We start from the raw sequence: 16,264 nt of genomic DNA, 5'->3' as shown, positions 1-16,264 counted from the left end.
TGAAGATAACATTTTATAAGTGTCCTTTTTCAGCTTGCTTATTTTTGCCCAGCTTTAGATGTTGGAAGCTTATCTGTGTTAACACAGGGGGCTGTCGTAGAGTTCATTTACTTTTCATTACTGCATAGCATTTCTTTGTTTTAATATACTATCATATAGTTTCCCATTCTTCTGTTGATGCTCCCTTGGGCTATGCTCAGTTTCATATTATTATAAAGGATGGTGCAATAAAATAATTATTGTTGCCTCATGTACAAGTTTCTCCAAGGAATATACCAGGAAATGGTGTTGCTCTTAATATTTACACTGGCTCACCCACAGAATTTTAGAACATCCTTTTAACTTGGTATTCTCAAACATTAAAGATTTTGACAATTTGATGCCATCTTATTGCTCTATTTCTCTAATATACCTTTTCCTAACTTCTAGTAAGATTGAGCTTGTGCGGTGTGTGTGTGTGTGTGTGTGTGTATGGGGGGTAGGTGCTGGGGAAATGCTTCTAAAGGAATGTTTTCAAGTCCATTTCTAACACTTCATGATATGAAGAGCAAATACACTCATTTGTAACCCCTGGAGAGAGGAAGTGACACTGTCACTTGAAGTGGCTCTGAAGTGGCTGATTTGGTAGTCGGCTCTTGTTCAGGCTGTAGAAGGGCAGGACCAAGGCAGGAACCCAATGGGGAAGATGCGGGAGGGACTGTGGCCCTCCACCAGGCAGGATGAGGAGGTGGTGTGGCTTCCTAGCAATGGTGGCCTCCATGCCTGCAGCCCGGGAAACTGGCAGACACACAGGGAGAAACACTTGCTTGGCTGGAACCGCTCATGGCTTCCAGGGAAGAAATAAAAATACTACTCACAACTGGACGTTCACACCCCGACCTGAGCACCAGGGTCTCGCTGAGGGTCGCGCACCACACTTCTCATCTGCCTTCCTTGTCAAACTCCCCCCGAGGGCTGGGGTGAGGTGGGCTGTGTTTTCTTAATGTAGTCACGATAGTGTGTTCCCGATTTGAATTTTTGTAGCTTGGTGTCTTAAACCATTTTGTGCTGCCAAAACCAATGCATGGTAACAGAAAGCAAGTCGGAGTTGCCCTGGAGATGGAAAGAGGGAAGACTGCAGAGGGGCATGAAGAAATTTCTAGAGAGTGGGATATTCCATTATGTTGATCATGCATGTAGCATGCTTGTGATATACTTTATATCACAAGTATATATATATATATAATTTATATTTATAGCAGGCTTGTTTTATACTTTAATGTGTTCAACTTAATGGCATGTCATTTATACCTTAATAAAGCTGTTTATAAGAAAAAATCACTAAGACACTTTAGTGGTGGGAGCTCCTTTCCATCCTTTCTAGTAAAACCTCTGTTTCCAGGACACAGTGGCCCCTTTCTGGCCCAAGCCCGTGACTTTGTCTCTGCCCTTGGTTTACCTGACCTCTCATCAGCACTTGACTCTGTTGATCACCTCTTCCTTCCAGAAACATTTTCTTCTCCCTGTGCCTTAACAGTACTCTTTTTGTTTTTGCCTGCTGTTTCTGGTGGCCCTGTGACGAGTGACAACTGGTGGTGGAGTTGGAGCCTTGATCTTCAGCCTTCTTTTCCTTTCCATTCACACTTATCTCCAAGGCTGCTCCTAGCCCTGCTATTTAAACCATCATCATCATCTGGGCTGGCCAATAGAATTTTCTGTGATAATGGAAGTATTCTATATCTGCCTTTTCCAATGTGGCTATTGTGGCTATGACATGCTTGGTATGTGGCTAGTGTGACTAATAAAATGAACTTTAATTTTTACTGAATTTGAAAATTTCAGTTTCAAAGCTACATGAGGTTAGTGTAGCAAACAGTCCAGGTCTAGATTAATGTGTGTTTACAATCTCTAGGTGGCAACTCATTATCTGGTCTTGACCTGTATTTTTTTCCAAAATAAAATAAGAAAAGTTATAATTTTTCATGAAACCCTTGTTTCAGTCTTGAAATCTCTAAGCATCACAAGTAGTATGTTTGTTTGTTTGTTTGTTTGTTTGTTTTTAACTTGAAAGCCACTGACTTGGATGCTGGTGATGTCCATATTTATGTTTTGGCCACGGGCTGAGACTCTAAATCCTATTTACCTGTCTTCTTGTCATCTCAGCACAAATCTGTAAACCTGTTGCTTTTGTCTCTCCAGTTTCAGCAAACTGCACCCTCCTCCCATCCCAATGCTGAAGAACAATCACCTTCATTTCTGTCTTTCCTGTCCTCTTTCCCCACTGCACTGTACCCCAACATTCCATCCAGCAGCAAGGCACATTGGTTCCACCTCCAACATGGACCAAGCCTGCCCATGATTTCCATCAGTGTGCTCTAAGCCACCTGCAGCTTTTCAGTGATGGAGAGTGCTTTTGAGTGATAGGAACCAAGTAATATGAACCATTTTTGATTACAGATCCTTGAGTCTTCCTTGAGCATCATCTGTAACCAACACCATCATCTGTAACCATCTGTAACCTTGTCTGCTAGGGGTGTTGTCACGTTTCTATATGGAGACTAAGTATTGGTCTTGTATTTTTTAACTCATTCAGCTGAATACCAAGAAGTGCAAATTTAATGAACAGTATAAATATGCACATCATGCGCAGTGCAGTATATTAAGATATAGACATATAGTTAATTGATATAAAATTTAAATGAGAGTTTTCCATTAATATTAGTACATCATAAACATAAGACAGATCTTATCATTTATTTAAACTTTTTAACCTCTGAGATTTATGCATATCATGACAAATTTTTAAGAAAATTTGAATTTGATTTAAATTACCAAATCACTTTCGTCTTGAAGAGAATGTCTATAGTTTGAATACATTATTCCTTATGTGATTTTAGTGTCTACTTTATGAAAAGCATGTTATTAAAATAGTGCAAAAAATTATCAGAGTTGCTAATAAAACAAATAACAGGGCTTGTGATTCTGACCTTGGTTTTTTAAAAAAAACTCAAACAAAAAACAAAGAAAGGAAATTATAGTTAACTACTGAAACTCTTTGCAGTAGTCATTTGCAGAACACATTTTAAAAGCAAAAAAAAATTGAAATTATATACTCAGGATATTGTATATCAGTTGGTTAAATCACATAGTAAAGGAAATAATAAGGAAGACTTTAACTTTTCAAAATGAAAATTAAAAGTAGGGCTGGGGATGTGGCTCAAGTGGTAGCGCTCTTGCCTGGTATGTGTGGGGCACTGGGTTCAATCCTCAACACCACATAAAAACAAAAATAAAAAATAAAGATATTGTATCCACCTAAAAAAAACTAAAAAATAAATATTTAAAAAATGGGAAAATATCACAATAGTCAAGCTATGGGATCAACATAGATGCCCTTTAAGAGATGAATGGATAAAGAAAATGTGGTGTATTCACACAATGGAATATTACTCAGCCATAAGGAAAAATGAAATTGTGGCACTTGCTGGTAAATGGATAGAACTGGAGACTATTATGCTAAGTGAAGTAAGACAGTCCCCCAAAACCAAAGGCCAAATGTTCTCTCCGATATGTGGATGCAAACCCATAGCAAGGAAGGGTAGGGAGAGGAAGAACAGAAGTTCATTGGATTAGACAAATTGGAATGAAGGGAAAGAAGAGGAATGGGAATAGGAAAGACAGTAGAATGAATCTGACATAACATTCCTATGTTCATATATGAATATATCACCAGTGTAACTCCATATCATAAAAAATAAAAATGGGAAAATATAACATTATTTCACCCATGAAAATCCTTTAAATTAGATAGGCAGGGTTCAGAAAATTGAAATAACTATATATATATATATATATATATATATATATATATATATATATATATTTTTTTTTTTTTTTTGGTCTGTTCAAGGTTGGAGATGGTGGGGATTAAAGGATAGTTCTCCAAAGGGAAAGTCCACCTGCAGACAAAGACTCACACATAAGTGAGTTGTACCATTGTTCATGAAAAGCCAGGAACCATCCAGAGCTCCAAGGGTGGGAATTAAGCAGACTGAACCACGTCCCTACAACAAAGACTGTATAACCACTAACACTAACCTTGAGAGAGCCTGTTTAATGTTGTGGGGAAAAGCTTCTGACATAACACTAAGGGGGAAGAAAGGATGTGGTTACACAGTATGATCTTAATGAAGTAAAAACAATATCCATGAGGAAAACTTGTTCCTAGTGGTTAATTCTAAGGAGTACATCATTGCTGATTTGTATTTTCCAAGTTTTTTAGAAAAAGCACATATTACTTTCATAATGGCAAAAAGACTATTAAAAACAAATTGTGTCAGACAAATGTTAACTACTTAAGTTTATGGGGGCTTGGAGCTGGAGAGCAGTGCAGGGCTCATTTGGTCTCGGGGCTCATGGCCGGGCTGCACTGGAGCAGGGAGATTGCTGGGAGCTGGGTCTGGAGCGCCTGGAGGGACCACAGGGTTTCTCAATGGGGGCCCCTGTGAGCTCAGTTCACTACCTGTTACTTGCTGATCAGAAAGTCAGACACCGGCTGTCAGCTCTGTCTTTGACAAATATAAAATAGGAAGAGGAGGGAATCATTAACTAATACATGTGACTTATTTAATAGCTTATTTAAAACACGAGGCAACAGTAACAGACTCCTGATGTCATAAAGTGGGACCATTCTAGATGGTTTTTCATTCTTTGGGCTCTGATCCCTTTGTAGGTTATGGAATCATCTTAGTGGCTCATCCAGCATTCCTTTGTAAATAAAATTAGAATAAAATAGAAAAAAAAATCAGAGAATAGAAAATAGGCCTTGCATATATCGAGTTCCGTAAATTTTAATCTCAGGTATGTGTAGTTACTGAATGGTTGTTGTTTCCTCCTCCTCCTCCTCCTCCTCCTCCTAATATTTTTTAGTTGTATTTGGACACAATACCTATATTTTATTTATTTATGTCTAGGTGGTGCTGAGGATCGAATCCAGGGCCTCTCACACACTACACAAACGCTTTACTGCTAAGCCACAACCCCACAGCCCTAAAATGTGATTTTTTTTTTTTTGTTTGCCTATGATTTGCATTCAAAAAAGTGGACTCTTCCTATGTTCTAGACCAGTGGCTCTCAGGGTGTTCCTAGGCCCAGCAGTGCCAGCATCACTCGAGAGCTTGTCAGAAATGCAGAGGCACCAACCTGCACCTATTCAATCAAAAGCTACAAGGCGCCCAGGTGAAGCATATGTACCCAGTGAAGTCGAGGAACACCAAAACCACGCATGCTCCCCGAGGCCCCAGGTAGCATCAGTGAGTGGACACAGCCTGCCTTCCTCCTGGAAGAGAGCAGAGAGGGAGAAAGAAGGCTTCCATGAAGTTCAAGTGCTCTTCCTTTGTTTAAAAATATAACTGTGTTCTACACAGTTAGAGTTCACCCCAAATTGATCAACTAAATGAACTGCGGTTAACACCAACTACATTCAGCAGCTTTTTAAACACACTTTTTAATAGTGCGACCTCTCATGCGAACTTCTTTGATCTCTTTTAGGAATTTATCGCAGAGCTGCTCTCCCGGATAAGAGGCATGAGGAAACTCAGCCCTCCACAGAAGAAGAGCATATGATTCTGGAACAGGGTAGAACTGTCTCAGAGACAAAGTGTCCTGGGATTTGGACTTCATGAAGACTTTTATTAAACAATATTTGTCCTTATGAACAACTTTTTTTTTTTTTGGTGTGTGGGGAGGGAATCTATTAGACATTTATTCAAGAGTGTTCATTTTTGTTCTTGTTGTTTTAAAGGTTTTCTTTAGTGTAATATTTTAATAGCAAAGATATCATGACTCTTGACTGCAGCCCTACTGAGGATCCTCAAAGCAGGGGGACTTCCAAGGGTGGGCCAGGACAGGCAGTGTTTTCTTCAAGGACTCAGATGTTTAGTACTTTACTAGGCAGGGAAGGTGGCTTTCTTATAACCAGTTTGGTAATGTTTTTTTCTTAAGTTGTACATGTGACTCAGATGTCAAATTTCCTGTACTTGTATATATATCTACACACGACTAAGTTAAAATGTAGATGTGAGTTTTATTTCACATGGATGGAACAAACTTGTGGTCATCCTTTCATGGGAGGTCACAGCACATGTATTTCCAAGAGGCCATTGGGCATTCTTCATGTGAGTGCTGTTGACCTTCGACCTTCACTTTCTGCACCAAAGTGGAAGAATCTAGTGTATCCATTATTCTAATGTGCTACACTATGAAAACGTGGAGTTGGTCAAGGGCTTAATTTGTGGATTTTATATGATTTCATTGGTCAGGACGCTTTGCCAGGTCATATGCTTATTGCCTCATTTGTGGTTGTTTAAAGTTTTATGAACCCCTCATTTGAAGAGCTAACCTGATTTCTAGAGAAATGCCCATGCTGTCTGAGTGGTGTTTTGTAATGGAAAAAGGAAGCACTGTGTAGCAATGAGTTCTCTGCTTTCCACCAAATACTGTGTGTGATTCCCTCTTCTGGAAAGCAGGTCAAAAGGAAGTTAGCAGATTGAGCTGTCCAACTCCCTAGAAATGAACTCTGGGTCCCTCTGTGCCTTGTAACATCAGACCAGAGGTGGGTTAAGAAAGTGCTGAGGGAGTGTGGAGACAGCAGGGCCTCACCGTCTCTCAAGAAAGTTGCATTTTTGGCTTTACTCAGTGGCTCATGACGAGAACTCTGGAGTCTCCTGGCCCTAAGAATGACCTGGATCTCAAGCCTGGAGCTAGACCTGAGCACCTGCCCTGCCCCTTCAGTTACTTACCAGCTCATTGGAGTAGAATTATAATTCATAGGGGATGTGGGTGGGGTAAAAGGTGACAGTAGAAACCCTTCCCTCCAGGAGGCCCCTGCGGCCTCCCCATGAAACCCCACCTGCTGTAAAATGTCTCCAGGTAGCCCTGTCTGAGGACAGGGACCAGGCATTTTATATCAAGGGTGCTCTGAACATATTTTATTTTTTAAAAAGAACAATGTTTGTGAATTCTACGTATACTGGCAAGCTTTTGAAAATGTATTTAATTTTGTAATGTTTACCAATGATTTATTTACAAGCTATTTACTCAAATAAATGGAGCTGCTTACAAACCTCATATGCCTTGCAGAATTTATTAACATGGTGATTTCACTTTGTCCGGTTCTCTGCAGATGAGGGCACCTACTGTCTATATATCTAGCTTTAAGTTTTGAGCCGTATTTGCGGGCAGGTAATCCTAGCTTATTCCTGGGGCCTCTTCAGATCAGGGGTGGAAACAAAGGACCCAGACACACTCTTAGCCTGGCAGCCTTCTGCTCCAGCACTCACCTAGGCCAGACCCTGTTCATTTTATGAAAACTTCCCTTTGTCATCTCAGAAAAATCCTCAAGAAGATTTCAAATTGAAAAAACATATTCCAAATATTGTCATAATGCCATGGGTGGTATAAAAAAATTGCAGGGTTTCTGTTAAGCTTGACAGCCCAGATTATGGTCTTCCAGTGAAGCAAGAATGGACTCTGGTGCCCCCATGCACCACCACCTTACTCCCTTCACTTGCTCAGGCCACCAGCATTACTGCTCCCCAGAGTGCCCCTGCTAGAAGCTACCCCCTGCCCTAACTCCCCACCCTCCCCACACACCCCACTCACCTGTCTTGTCCTCTGCCAATACCTCTCAGGCGGCCCTCTACACTGGCTTCTCCACGTCCTTCCTTCCCTCTCTCTCTCTCTCTGCTGTTCTCCACCAGTGGCAAGAATGATCATCCTGCTCCCTGCTCAAACCTCACCTCCTGGGTCTGCCTTCAGAGGTGCTGGCTCCTGCCTCTCCCACTTCTTAGCCCATATCCAGTCCCGCTGAATTCCTGGAGGTTTCTGGAATATTCCATGTCTTTCCTCCTCTGAGGCTCTGTAAGATCTGTTGCCTTGGCCCAGAATACCCTCCCCAGCAGCAGTGTTCACAGAGCTGGATTCCCTTCCTCGCAGCTCCAGCATCACCCCCGTAACATGCACCACAGTATCACTCTGCCTGCCCGCCTGAGGCCTCTTCTGTCAGCCTCCGACATCCTGGAGGTTGGGACTGGTACTTAACCCAGTATCTGGTCCTGTGCTTGGACCATCAAAGAGACCAATGCATGTTTGCTGATTGAATGAATGTGACAAAGGTTCTTCAAGAAGTTTCCTTCCTAGCTAGGGTGATGGTTCTTAGATCTGAATTTCCCTCTGAATCACCTGGAAAGCTTTAGGGAAAAAAAATGATGCCTAGGCTTCAGTCAGTTCTGACCAATGAAATCAGAATCTCTAGGACCATAGAGGCATGCTGATGTCATGTGATGTGTTGGTTTGAGCTCAGCCTTCCGTATTTGTACTGCTACAGAAGGTGGCAGTGATGACGTCAGACACGTTCTTCCTCATACTGGGGGAAATGGGCTAAAAGTATCCAATTCTATATCAGTGCTCACTTGAACATTGGGAAATCTGTTTAAGCTTTATGGAGTGGCTTCCATTTATAACAATCATAATAAAAGCACAACACTAAGTGCTTACATGACTTATCTCATTTAATCCTGATCTTAGTCTTCTGAGGTAGATTGTCTTCTTGTTTACATATGAGAAAATAAACTCAGAGAGGTTGATTGGCTTACCTGAGGTCACACAGTTCCAGAGCTGAGATTCAAACCCAAGCCTATTTGACTCCAAAGCCCCATAACCACTGGACTTTTATATCTCTAGCTACTCTCTGACAGACAGGAGTGAAACCCAGGAATTGCCTCTAAATTGAGCCAGGCCCTGAGCTGGTGGATGCGGGTGAAGGCTTTGTGGATAAAGGAGGACTTCGACCACCTGCAGCTCTTCCTCACTCCTGAGAACAGGGGGCTCCCTGCCCCTCCCCTTCCCTGGGCTGCTGGCCTGTGTCCAGGTTTGGTCTTTTCCCTGATGTGAAGGCCCTGGACTTGGGCTCAGTAGCTGAGAATGAAGTATCCATCCATCTATTTCCTGAGAAGGCAACTCTGGGGCAAGAGAAGCTCTGGGTACTTTTTAATTCCTGGAACATACTGATATTGGGTTATTATTTGTCACCTAAAGTCCCCATAAAGTATTGCATGCTGTGCAGAATCAGCTTAGCAACAATAGATGAGCTTGTGGCTATATCTGGGTCTTTCTAACAAGGCACAGCAGTTGGGAACAGGAGCCCTTTTCAACACGTCTACTGTTTAACAAGAGAAGGACCGGCCACACAGCCCCCTTTTCACATCTGAGTCCTCAAGAACCTGGGGATTCCCTCTGCTTCTTGGAAACCTTCCTGGGATCCAGCCACATTGGGAGGGCTGCCCTACCTCCCTGTCACCTTCCTCCTTTGATTCCTGTCCTAGAGTACTGGACTCGGGAGCCTTCAATTGTACTGCATGTCCTAACAGGACACAGTGGGAAGTGCTGTCTTTGTCTGTGGTCCATCTAAAAAATAAACCTCACATCTGGAACTCTCTGGAAGCCGTTTTAAAATTGGACACAGACAGATATACCTGTATTTTCCCCCACCGTTTTCTCTTGAATTCATTTTAACCCACATGATCCTAGAGAGGTATTACTAAGAACTAGCTTCGTTTCCTTTGGGATTTGGAGAATAATTTATGGTGTGTATCTTGTCTTTGAAAAAAACTGAATGCCTTCTCCCAGCCTCCTACAAGTGAGAAAGAGCTGTCCAGGCTCCATGGAATTCCCTCCAGCCCCCACTCAGAAATAATGCTGCAAGAGGTTTTTTTGTTTTTCTTTCTTTCTTTTTTTTTTTTTTTAAAGCATTCTGTTACTGTCTTTCATGAACACTGAATAGTCCTCACTTGTTGACTGGTGTAAGTTGCCTGGGGATGACTGACAAAGTTTCTTCAAGAACGTATTGTATTCCCTACTATATGTGTGTATTGTATTCCCTACTACACCACACCAGACAGACCTCTCAAAAGGGCACTGATATTAAAACATCTGCAAATTAGGTCCTAGACACTTGCTTTTCTGTTAATTCTACCGGGTCAACCATGAAGGCCATATTTGTCTTTGGTATGTGTTCCCTTCCATGTTTGAGCTCCTTGGTGGGTGTTAAAAGAAACTGACTGGGTGGCCTTCTTTGGGCTCATCTTGTTCTGGTGGACTCTAGAAGTAGGTGGTCCTAGCAAGAATGTGGGGTGAGGGGAGTTGTATTTGAAGGGAATTGCTTGATCTTCTTCAAATGAAAGTTCTTAATTTCATATTGCAGTTATTAGAAGACAATTTTATATGGCCCCCCCCATACTTGTGCATGTTTTTTTTGAGCACAGACTGCTTTATATCAGACCATCTTTTCAAGAATATTTGAATGTGCAGCAGATAGCCTTGGAAGTTAGCAATAATGCTTCCTTCCAGATCAAAGTAATGGGTAGGTATCTTATTGCCCATTATAAAAGATTTGGGTTCCCTAAATTCAGAGTACCATCTGCGGGAAAACAACCCACTACATGTGCAGTTGTCATCTGTACTTCTTTGCAACACTTTATGGAAATTGGGACTTCAAAGAAATTAACATTAAAAATGGACTCCAATCTCAGAATGGCCGTTCATTCTGTAATTCCAGCTACTTGGGAGACTGAATCAAGAGGATTGCAAGTTCAAGGACAGCCTTGGCAACTTAATGACCCTGTCTCAAAATAAAAATGGTTGGGCGTATAAAACACCCCTGGGTTTAATACCTGGTACCACACACACACACACACACAAAAAAAAAAAAAAAAAAAAAAAAAAAACATACAAATTGATACTCAAAAGTGCTGTTACTCTGGCTACTGCTGTTTCTGAGAGTAATAAACTGTCCTTCCTTTGGATCCAGGGGTTTTGGGTCTTTTGCCAGCATCTATGAACTGTGGCACACCAATTTGTAAGCTAATAGTACAGTAAAATCTCAGACCCTAAACAAGTCTTAACAATGGTCCGTCTTCTAGGTCTCTTTCAATATGACGTGTATTATTCCTGTAATTAGTAGATACCTTGCTTAGCTTGATTAGTCATTTTCAACTACACAGCATCATATGTTTTCCTTTAAAGTGATTTCATGCCTAGAACTAGTTGGCCTGGGGTCAAAATTTACTTTCACAAAGGCACCTTCTTTCTCCCTCCTTGTTAGCAACACAAAGTAAACACTATCAGGGAAAGAGACACCGATAGACAAGAGACAATGTCTGAGGAATTTAGTAAAAGGACCTTTTACAGTGAGGTAGAGAAGACAAGCCAAGAGGAGTTCTTGCCTCAAATCTTCCTCTTTAATGTAAAGAACAAAAAAATAGATCTATCATATGATCCAATTATCCCATTTCTTGGAATCTACCTAAAGGAAGTACAATCCACATGAAGAAACACATACAAACCCATGTTTATTGCATCACTGTTCACCATAGCTAAGACATGGTATCAGCCTAGATGCTCATCAAACAGATGAAGAGTTAAAGAAAATGTGATATGCATACACAATGGAGTATTATATTATTTAGCCATAAAGAAAAATGAAATCTTGTAATTTGTAGCAAATTATATGGAACTGGAAGGCATTATGTTAATAAAGTAGGCTAGACACAGAAAAACACACACCACATGTTCTCTCTCATATGTTAAAACATATTGACCTAAAAGCAGAATCGGATTCTACTAGGAATTGGGAAGGGCATGGATGGTGGTTAGATTTGATGAGGCATTCTTTTACATGGATGCAAATACCATACTGAATCCCATTGATATGTACAGTTAGTAAAGGTTAATAAATATGTATGTGTCTGAACTATATGAAGAGTATGTCATCACTTGCTCTTTTGAAGTTCCCAAACTCAACTCTAGGAGCAGTTTTGCAGTGTCATGGTCCACCCAGTGATTACTGAAACCAAAAATAGAAACTGAGCTCAGGGAAGATCTGGTTCTACCAGATTGGTTCTGTGAGGTCACTAAGTGGTCTATAAAGTGTAACCCAACCCACCCTCTGGATCACAAGTTGCTTGAAGGTAAGTGATTTGCTATTTTGTTTTCCATTGTTAGTAGCAGGAAATTTTTCCTTTGGTGCTGATTTGATATTTTGAAGGAATATCACTGACTTAAACCTCTCTGTTGGTAACTTATGGAGAAATGACAGATTATTTGTCCTTTTTAAAGTGTTTTTTTATAGCACTTAGGGCAGTACCTTGCCCTTTGGCCTGCAATCTCAAAATGGTAATAATACGTACAGTCAGCCTGTACTGTTGCTCCACATACAGCACCAGAACCTTAGCAAATCGGTTCTTCACTTAATTGGTAATGGGCAAGAATTCAAAGAAAACCTCTCAAATGGATCCAAAAAAAAAAAAAAAAACCTAGCACAATTTCTTTTTCCTTAATCTTAATTTCTGTTTAAACATTTGTGTTCCTCTTAGAGCTGGGCCACCCTCCCCCTGTGTCTTCATGTTAGGAGTTCCTAAAGCCACAGTTCATGTGGGCCTGTGGGGTCCTCACAACCTCTACCACCATGTGGGTAACACTGCAGTCAGATGGAATTTACAGAGGGTGAGGGGGAGACAGATGGAGGCAGAGCCACACAGAGCAACTGAGACCATGAGCCAAAGACAGAGAGCCAGAAAGATTGACAGAGTGACAGAGAGACATGGATGTAGTAGGAGGAGAGGGCCCACGCTGACAATGGATCCTCAGGATGTCCATACCTAGAACAGGTGAAGAACCACAGCCACACCCACTTGGGTGTGCCGGGCATAGCTGGTGTCAAGCTACACCTCCTGTCCCGACCTCAGCCCCCACCCTGGTTGGATTTCCTGGACTCTCCTGCAGGTCTCCTCCCCAGATGGTCACTCTGCTGAGTTCCTTCCCAGGATGGCAACATCTCCCCCTAATGCTGGCTGAGGAAGAAGTACCACCTGTTTTACAGGGAAGCTTTGCCTGGTGTTGCAACAAGGTTTAGAGGAGAAATGATTGGTTATGGAAGCCTTCCCCCATTTGTGAATTAACCCCTGATGAGATTAACTGAGTGGTAACCAATGGTGGGTAGGGTGTGGCTGGAGGAGGTGGGTCATTGGCAGCGTGCCCTTGGGGTGTGTATTTGTATCTGGCCAGAGGAGTCTCTCTCTCTCTCTCTGCTTGCCAATCATCATGGGAACTGCTTCTTTCTCCACACTCTTCCGCCATGATGTTCTGCCTCACCCTGAATCCCAAGGAATGGAGCTGGCTGTCTATGAACTGAGATCTCTGAATCCGTGTGCCCTCAATTTAACTTTTCCTCCCCTAAAATTGTTCTTATTCAGTCTTTTAATCACAGCAGCAAAAAAAAAAAAAGCTGACTAAAACACCTGGGTCCCTCCCCGGCTCAGGAGCACACACTGGCCGCTCAGGAGGGTTCCAGGTATCTCCTGCCTTTCTGCTTCCCATGATGCCTTCTGCCTTGGGGTTCTCGTGCTCACAGGCCCCCGGTGTAGATTCACCTCCAGCCTGCCTCCACAGCCAGCACCCTAACCTACTCCCAGATCCTTCCATTATCCTCATTGTGTTTAGGTTATCAGACCAATTAAGACAAATGAGTGAGCATTGGTGGACATTACACAACAAGGGATGCAAGGAAGTTGCACTTTGTCATCTTGTCCCTGGAAAAAAATGAGAACTGAAAGGGTAAGAACGATGCTGTGTCCCTTGACAAAACACTTCTCTTGTGTTCATTCTTTTGTTGTTTTATAACTGTGCAAAGAAACAAAGCTATTGCATTATATTTGAGCTGGGAATTAAAATTCTGCAAAATATTTTATACCTGCTAGGAGGAGGCGAGCCCTTCATTGCTCTTTTTGCTTATATTTTATCATGAGTCTCATTTAATCCAAAGCACCGCTCCTTAATTCATGATTTTTATGTGGAGGAAACCCTAAAGGTACTTCTGAGTGCCATTGTACAGAGAAAGTAGGTCACACGTTCAATGTTAGAAATAAACTGCCCTGGTGAAGTATTTGCTCAGCCGTCCACCACCTGAGATTAAGAATGACTCAATCGCATAATGAACCTTACAGAGCCATACTATTGATGAACCTCAGACCCTGAAGGCAGAAACTCTGTAATAGCTGAAATTCCCATTTTGTTGCCAGCAACAAATTTCAAATACTGTTCTCTCAATGATTATCCAGGGAAAACCAAGCATAAATGAAGGGGCTTTAAGATCATAACTCCCCCAAACCCATCACCTTCCTCTGAATCTCACTTTATACTAAGAATGTAATTCTTTCTGGGTTGTCAGTTTAGGGAAGTTCTTGGAGGTTATTCATTGGTCACTGGGAAAGTAAGCACTAATGTCTGTTTTGGTTTGGAAAGAATGTTTTATGACTAATTGCTCAGCTGCATGTCGCATTGCCTGAGTTTGGAAGTCTCCTTGTTTTTCCACTCAAGGCTTTAGAAAAGCCTTCCTCAAGGAAGTGGATGAGCTTGGCCTCTGTATCACACTTCAGGTTTTTAAAACCACGCCATCCTCCCCACCCCATTTTAAATTATGGTCCTGAGGCCAAGCTACAGCACCATGGGTTTGGAAAGAAAAGGACACAAAAGCAGCAAATCCGCGTTGGATTTGTGGAGTTGGCAAGCACCTGCTCAGAGGAGGTTGGAGCAGCCACAGAGAGTCCCTTGCATGTCACTGGCCTTCCATGTTAGAGTGAGAGGTCCCATAGTCAATGTTTGTTCTCCTTCAACCAAACCTGCACATACTCCTGGGGGGTTGTAAGTCAATGATTCTTTATCAAATTCTTTATTGAGGGGAAGAGTCTGGGCATGCGGGCTGTGAAGGGCTAGTTAAAGGTGGGGGCAGAGAACCACTGTGGCTGTTGTTTGGATGTTGTGAGGCTGCTGACCAAATGCATTCTGCTTCCTCTTCTAGAGCCTGACAGTGTGAGCAGCAGCCGGCCTGAATGTACAAATAGCAGCCAAGCTGCCCAGTGACAGGGCAGTAGGTATGCAAACTGGAACCATATTTTTGGAAGGCAATTTGGAAATAAATATTAAAATATAACAAGCAAATACCCCTTGATCCAGTAGTTCTACCTCTAGAAATGTACCTAATCCTTGTGCACATATACATGTAAAAGGGTTGTTATTATATTAGAGAAAAATGGGAACAACCCATGCCCAGCAATAGAACATTATGTGGTATCAACATGGGGAATGATGAAGAGAAAAAAAGAACTTACAGGAGCAGATTGAATGTTAACAAAATTTGAAAAATAGGGCAGCTTTGCCAAAGATTGCCAAGCTATGGAGCGATGCCCCACCCATGTGCTCTGTGCTGGGGCCTCTGAACTACATGTACGTCCAGGCTGAGGGTGGTCATCAAGAGCTGGCTGTGTGTCTGGGCCGCTGTGACTGTAGTGCATTGGACATGTTTCTAGTGGGACCTGAGGGAAGGGGCAGCCAGAGGTCTGGCCCACCCTCAGCCCTGCTGATTCACAGAGCAGCTGTGCAGACGGTGAAAGGGCAGAACAAAGCACGAGCCAACTCCAGCAGGAAGGGCTGGGCAGGCCTCAGAAGGGCAGCAGGTACGTAGATCCATACAGGTAGTTGAAGAAGCTGGGGCTGGGTGGGCTCGGCCTCCTTAGGTGACCCACTGACAAGGGGGACAGGTTCTTTTCTCTTCATAATGATACAAAGCAGCTGTGTCCAGAATAGCCCAGAATGAGCCTTTTTTCTTTTAGTTTTGGAAAACCCCTGGCACTGTCCTCCAGCCTCTGCCTTTTCTGCCTGTCCAGCGACCATGACTACCCACAGAATTCGTGAGGAATTGCTTTCCAAGCCCAACCACTTAAAACAGCTGTCAATCAGCAAACACAAGCAGAGACGACTGGCTCCCTCCTATTGAGTGTGCCCTGTGCCAGCTGCTGTGTAGTTGGCTGCATTGTCCAGAGACCCTCAAGTTACACCTGCCCCAGGAGGCCAAAGATATTCCCCTTAATATAGATAAGGACACTGATGCTTGGAGAGATTAAATATACTCATCCGTCTGCATCCACAGGGCATTCATTCTGGGACCTGCCTCCAAGGAGAACAAACTGAAGATATGCTCAAGTTTCTTGTATAAAATGGCATAATATTTGCATATAACCTACATACATCCTCCCATATATTGTATTTGTTTTATTTGTTCTAATTAGTTATACATGACAGTAGAATGCATTTTGACACATCATACATAAATAGAGTACAACTTCTCATTCTTCTGGCTGTGCATGGTGTACAATTCCACCAGTCATGCAAT

At 42.3% G+C, this 16,264-nt stretch overlaps 1 protein-coding gene and 1 long non-coding RNA gene across 2 annotated transcripts in view; both read left to right on the top strand.

The window, feature by feature from the left end:
• Ppp1r14c (protein phosphatase 1 regulatory inhibitor subunit 14C) overlaps positions 1-7,107 on the top strand; it is an 82,704-nt gene extending 75,597 nt beyond the window's left edge. Inside the window, exon 4 of the mRNA XM_026399941.2 lies at positions 5,530-7,107. Within this exon, the coding sequence (XP_026255726.1) occupies positions 5,530-5,604 (75 nt within the window). The 3' untranslated portion in view covers positions 5,605-7,107. The remainder of the gene's footprint in view (positions 1-5,529) is intronic.
• Positions 7,108-11,920: 4,813 nt separating this feature from the next.
• On the top strand, positions 11,921-15,138 carry LOC113190583 (uncharacterized). Its single transcript, XR_003301794.2, has 3 exons — positions 11,921-12,005; positions 13,537-13,650; positions 14,894-15,138. It is a non-coding gene; the product is annotated as an uncharacterized LOC113190583 (long non-coding RNA).
• Positions 15,139-16,264: the final 1,126 nt, after the last annotated feature.

This window comes from Urocitellus parryii, chromosome 8, assembly GCF_045843805.1.
Source record: "Urocitellus parryii isolate mUroPar1 chromosome 8, mUroPar1.hap1, whole genome shotgun sequence".
Taxonomy (NCBI): Eukaryota; Metazoa; Chordata; class Mammalia; order Rodentia; family Sciuridae; genus Urocitellus; species Urocitellus parryii.
The sequence above is the reverse complement of the archived record's forward strand: the minus strand, read 5'-3'. Positions and strand labels throughout refer to the sequence as shown.